The sequence below is a fragment of the Nematolebias whitei genome, chromosome 23, assembly GCF_014905685.2.
Source record: "Nematolebias whitei isolate Nwh7 chromosome 23, NemWhi1, whole genome shotgun sequence".
Lineage (NCBI taxonomy): Eukaryota > Metazoa > Chordata > Actinopteri > Cyprinodontiformes > Rivulidae > Nematolebias > Nematolebias whitei.
In genome coordinates, this window is record NC_056520.1 from 8,341,119 (window position 1) to 8,346,944 (window position 5,826).

Here is a 5,826-nt window from a genome sequence, read left to right on the forward strand (position 1 = left end):
TGAATATATTTATAAATATTTATCTATATATATACACTAATTAAAGTGTACATGTTTGGGTTATTTTTAATAACGTTAGAGTATAATATTTTTTTACATTTAGAATATTTTAGTCATCAAACCTTAGTTATACTTTTTGACATTGGGATTTTTTTGTTTGTCATTGTGCGGCACAAGTTCCTAGGGGGACGCTATAGGAAGGGACACTCGTCTTTGACCCGTCGCGTGCGGGGAAACATCCTACAAGACTCGCACGTGAAGATACCGCACAAGCTAGCATATTATTTTTTAACGTCACCGTTAAACGACTTTTCTTGTTCCTTCTAACTTTACGCGGTACAGTTACTCAAGTTTCGTGTCCATTTCCGGTGGAAAAGTTTCCCGCTGCTAACGAAAGCGCTGCTTAGCTAGCTTGTAGCTTCACAGGAAGGGGTTCGCTCACGAAATGTCCTCGTTCTTACTTGAAGTGTAACAATTTGATCAGTTTTTTTTTAGCTTCAGATTAGTCTGATGGCTCCTGCCGTTTAACTAAAATTGCATTAGTACCATTTAACTTTAATAACGCTGTTTTAACGTTTAACATTTTAGTTGGATGCGGGTTGTGTTGTATTAAATCAGCACCTTGGCGTTTAGCAGTCCAGTTATGTCAGTCTGGATGACGGACAAGGTCATGAGATGGTCCCTGCGTTTCTACCGTGGCCGGTTTCCATGGAAACAGCGCAGTTTCCTGGTGACGGCATCATTTAAGGATGCAGTGGTCTTTCCCATCCATCGATCTCAAAGGTTTTGGGGCTCAACGCAGAACCAGACATGTCTTTCCAGGAGTCTCGTCGGTGCTGTAAGGTTCCACTCGCAGGGCGGGAATCGCACCGAAGAACTTGAAGAGAACATCCACCTCCCTTCACAACTGGTGGAGCGATCAGCTGACGTCCAGCAAGACGGGACGGACTCGGACCTGAGACATGCGACCACCCCTTTCACGAAGCACCTGCAGCAATGCAGCTCGCCGGTAGACATCTTGGACTTAACCTGTAAGTACTCGCTCACGGGTCAGGAGGTCAGCAACTCCCTGAACAGCATGTGGACCTTCCTGAAGAAGATGACGGAGGAGCAGCGGCCCTACCAGTTGCAGCTAATTTACGAGCATCCCGAGCTTGACGGGTTTCTACAAAAGGCCATGAAGTCTCTTCAGCACATGCGTAACAATGACATCACATATTCCCTTTTGAGCATGATCAGCATGGGGATACCTCAGCATAGCCGCGTGGTCCAGACGTTCCTTCGAGCTTGTCAGGTTGGCAGGAACATCATCTTCTAACAAGCTAAGACAATTTTAAGCCTTTAAACTAAATCATTATATCGTCTTCCAACAGGAGAGACTTAATCACTTCGATGAGAAGAGTCTGTCCATCTTGGCTTCTTGTCTGGACCACATGGAGGACAGTCCCAATGTGGACGCACTCAAGAAGGGCTTGAGGTAATCACCGAGCCTAGACCTGTCGCGATAACAAATCAGTTAATCGCACGATAAATGAGAATTATCGACCTCGTTTTCATTTATCGACTTTATCGTTTCTTCGCGTCTCTCTCTTTCTACTGAAGACACTGGATGACAAAAGGCTCAGCTCCGGTGCTCTTCACTGACTCCTCCCTTTCTCTTTAAAATCTGCTTTAACCGTCCAAAATCGCGTTTGTGGATCGTTAAAAGCAGCTAAGCTGAGAAGCTAAGCTACGCGCTATCCCGTCTTGTCGAAGCTCCAAAATTCACGGTTGAAACATTTTCATTTTACTAAAAGCTATGTGTTACAAATGCTACGCTGAAGAGCTCAAACCACACAGAGCGTCCGCCATTTTGAGAACCGTAAAACAGGAACATGTGACAGCCCATGTCACGTCAAGGGGCCTCCCTCCCATTTTTTTTAAAGAGACACGCTGCTCACTCTCTCACTATCCATCCTTCGGTTCAAACAGTCTTATACCGCCATCCAGTGGTTAAAAAAAAAGGTGCTACACAAAAAATTTACCAACATTTCTTCTTAAATTTGACAATGATTACTAATTATTGTCAAATTTCAAACGGTATTATCGTTTATCGCAATAATTTCTGAGACGGTTAATCGTCCGGCAACATTTGTTATCGTGACAGGCCTAACCCAAGACATAAATGTGCACAATAGACGGCTTTTATTGATGTAGAAACTTTTAAATGTTGTGTTTTAGGTTGGCAGTCGTGGCTCGTCTTCCTGCGATTAAAAACGTAATGGCCCTCCAGATTTTGATGCGCCTTTTGTGGAAGGATGCCCCCAACTCCATTAAACAGAAACTAGAGGTAAGTTTAAGAATCTTGGTTTTGATTTGTTCTGATCTAAAGCTGCGTCTGTTTCACGTTGGCTGGTTTGTGTCTCAGAGTAAGGCCCTGTCGATGACGGACCAGTTCAGCACCCCTAACGCCCAGCACATGATTTCCACCATGGCCACATTGAGCTTCTACTCCAAACCGCTGTTTCATGTTTGCATTCAAAACATCAAAGGTAAAAACTCTGAAACACCTTAAAGGAAATGTCGCAAACGTCTGAACGGACACGCCGTAACATTGTTTTCTCTTCGTCCCTGGCAGAAAACCTCCATAACATCCCTTTTACCAGATTACACGACGTGCTGCAGTCCTGTAAGAAGCTTAACTACAAAGACTTGTCTCTGTTCACGGGAGTTTCAGACTACGTGTCGTCCACGTTTGACATGTGGACCAACAAACAGGTGCAGGGACAGAAACCTGTCTCATTTGTTGCGTTTTGATTGTAAGACTTAGAGTAATTGGTTTTATGAACAAACTCTCTTTCTTTGTTTTTTAGCTGCTCCATTTCCTGTCCGTGTTTGCCAACTTGCACTTTAGTCCTGTTGCCTTAATGGAGGCGTTCGCCGACAAAGTGATAGAAAAACCTGACGCCCTGACTCTTAAAGACCTCCTGTGTATCCTCAGGGTGTACTCGTCTCTGAACTTTGATCTGAAGCATCGGAGACGACAGTGAGTTTTTTTACTCTTATCAGTTGAAAGGATGTTTGGATGGATGGATGGATGGAAGGAAGGGTGGAAGGAAGGAACAAGGAGGGCAAGACACAAAAGTTAATTGCAAAAGACGCTGGCTGTTCATAGAGTTCTGTGTCCAAGCCCATTAACAGAGAGGTGAAGGGAAGGAAACGGTGTGGTAGAAAAAATATACGAGCAATAGGGATAACTGCACCCTGGAGAGGATGGTGAAACAAAACCCATTCCAAAATGTGGGGGAGATTCACAAAGAGTGGACTGCAGCTGGAGTCGGTGCTTCAAGAACCACCATGCACAGACGTATGCAAGACATGGGTTTCAGCTGTCGTATTCCTTGTGTCAAGCCACTGTGACCGGGCCGGAAACCAGACTGGAACTGTTCGTATTGGTTCAATGGGGGTGGAGTTGAGAAGCGACTGCTTTTTCCAGAATTTTAGAGATGAATGGAAGATTAGACATAGGGCGAAGATTATTGAAAATATTTGGATCCAATCCAGGCTTCTTAAGGATCGGAGTGACAAGTGCAGTTTTGAAAATGGTAGTTCCTGAAGAAAGAGAAGAGTGAATAACGGCAGAAAATACACGTCCCTTTGTTTGAAGAGGAAGAGCCGACGTCCGCTGATGACGCTCCGTGTCCAAACCGTTAATGTCTGCGCTTCTTTGCTGCTTCAGGTTCCTTGATAGCGTCAGCTGCGCCCTCGACGCCTATCTGCCCAAGATGAACGGCAAGACGTTGTTGACAGCTGCGTACAGGTTCTGTCAGCTCAATCACTTCCCACCGGCACTGCTGGAGCAGCTCCTGCAGACGAGCGTCCTGGAGCAGATTCAAGGTAAACTGGAGAAACTGGATTTCCTGCTCTAATGCAGCGTGAATGCTTAAACATGCTAAAACAGCTGAAATTAGCTAAAAGCATTCTGAAGTGTAGCTGAAATTAATGAACAAGACTAAATTAGCAGAAGAAAGCAGGAAGAACACAGGTTTGTTGAAATAGGTATAAATTAGCAGAAATTGGCACAGAAATTATGAAATTAGCTTAAAAAAAAGGCTGAAATTAGCTAAAAACATGCTGAAGTGTAGTTGAAATGAATGAACAAGGCTAAATTAGCAGAAGAAAGCAGGAAGAACACATGTTTGCTGAAATAGGTATAAATTAGCAGAAATTGGCACAGAAATTATGAAATTAGCTAAAAAAAAAAAAAAGCCGAAATTAGCTAAAAGCATGCTGAAAAAGCAGAAAGAAGCTTAACCTACCAGAATGAAGTGGAAATAGCTGAAATGAGCTAGATGGTGTAGGGCAGTGCTTCTCAATTATTTTCTGTTATGCCCCCCCAGGAAGAAGTAAACACCCCCCCCACCCCAACTCTCCGCCGCGACTGTAAATAGTATGTCTATAAAACTGTTATAAGTACACCTCAGCATAACATTCTAACATAACATAACAACAGTGTGTCCTTATTAACATTAAAGAAAAAAAGAATATAGATCAACTTACAACGAAGAATAACTTTATTAACATATATTTTTAATTTGTAACAGAAACAACTTGCAGTGCATCAATTTGCCTGAAAAAAAAAATCCTGTTTTAAACTGTAAACATTTTGCACCATTTGATACTGAAAAATAAAATATAATCAATAAATAATAATACATTCAAATTGATCAGCAACATTTTAACTCAGGAGTGTTTTACAAAACACTTTGACGTACAAAACAAAAATGAATAAAACAATTTATGCTGATTTTTAAAAAAAATCAAAATGAGGAAGTTTGGATCAATGAGCGCACTCGTCGATAAAACAAACAAAAAAAAGTCAACAGGAAATAAGAAAGAGGAGCAGGTAACTCTCTCGCTTTGAGTTTACTCTTCGTCACCTGCGTGCTGTGGGTGACAAACGTCCAGAGCATCAAAAACAGCAGCTTAACTGAGGAGATGAATTAATTTTGTTAGCCAAGAATAGACTCCTAACATTTATTAAACATCCTGAATTGCTCCCCAGGCGCTTGAATAGCTGCCCACTGCTCCACCTGGTGTATCCCAGGTGCGATGCGTTAATGCAGGGAGCCAATTTCCTCCTTGTGTGGTAACATACAATGATGACATCACATAGCACTTTATTATTATTATTATAAAATGTGGAACTAGCTGTGAAAGCTAAAAATAGCGTAAAACAGCTAAATAGTAGCTGAAATAGCAGAAAAAGTTGAACGGAGCATAACGAGCTGGAATTAGTAGACAAATGAATTAGACTGAAAGTAGCTAAAACAAAAATGCTGAAAATTAGAACCAGCGACGAACTGAAATTACCGTATTTTCTGACATAAACGTCGCTCCGCCCTATACGTCGCATCTGTTGCGCGTCACCGCTGACAACCCGGAAATGTGCGCCGGTGTTGTGCCAAAAATGGATGGGCTGCCAAATGGCGGCCGCAGGAGCGTGCACGGGAGGACTTTAACAAGAATTTAACAAGTTTAACACTTAAAAACAATTATTTGTTTGCTTGAAATTATAGTAAATGTGTGTCTCAGTCTAACTTTTGCTTAAAAAATGCACTTTAATGTTAAATTAGCTGCATTTCGCCGGGGCGGTGCAGCTGGTTTGACGTCGGTCCAAGCAGCGAGCAGAACGAAGGTGGGGAGTCTCTGGCAGGCCGGTATGGCAGGCCGGTATGGCAGGCCGGTATGGCAGGCCGGTATGGCAGGTCGGTACGGCAGGCCGGTATGGCAGGCCGATTGTATCATTAAAAACTGGTGAAGATTCTCAGTCATCCAGAAAATGGT

At 42.8% G+C, this 5,826-nt stretch overlaps 1 protein-coding gene across 1 annotated transcript in view; it reads left to right on the top strand.

Annotated features, from left to right (window-relative positions):
• Window positions 1–185: 185 nt before the first annotated feature.
• Window positions 186–5,826, top strand: part of fastkd2 (FAST kinase domains 2) — a 9,969-nt gene continuing 4,328 nt past the window's right edge. The window contains exons 1-7 of the mRNA XM_037696646.1: window positions 186–1,294; window positions 1,374–1,477; window positions 2,221–2,329; window positions 2,408–2,531; window positions 2,618–2,757; window positions 2,853–3,025; window positions 3,719–3,876. Of these exons, the coding sequence (XP_037552574.1) occupies window positions 644–1,294; window positions 1,374–1,477; window positions 2,221–2,329; window positions 2,408–2,531; window positions 2,618–2,757; window positions 2,853–3,025; window positions 3,719–3,876 (1,459 nt within the window). The 5' untranslated portion in view covers window positions 186–643. The remainder of the gene's footprint in view (window positions 1,295–1,373; window positions 1,478–2,220; window positions 2,330–2,407; window positions 2,532–2,617; window positions 2,758–2,852; window positions 3,026–3,718; window positions 3,877–5,826) is intronic.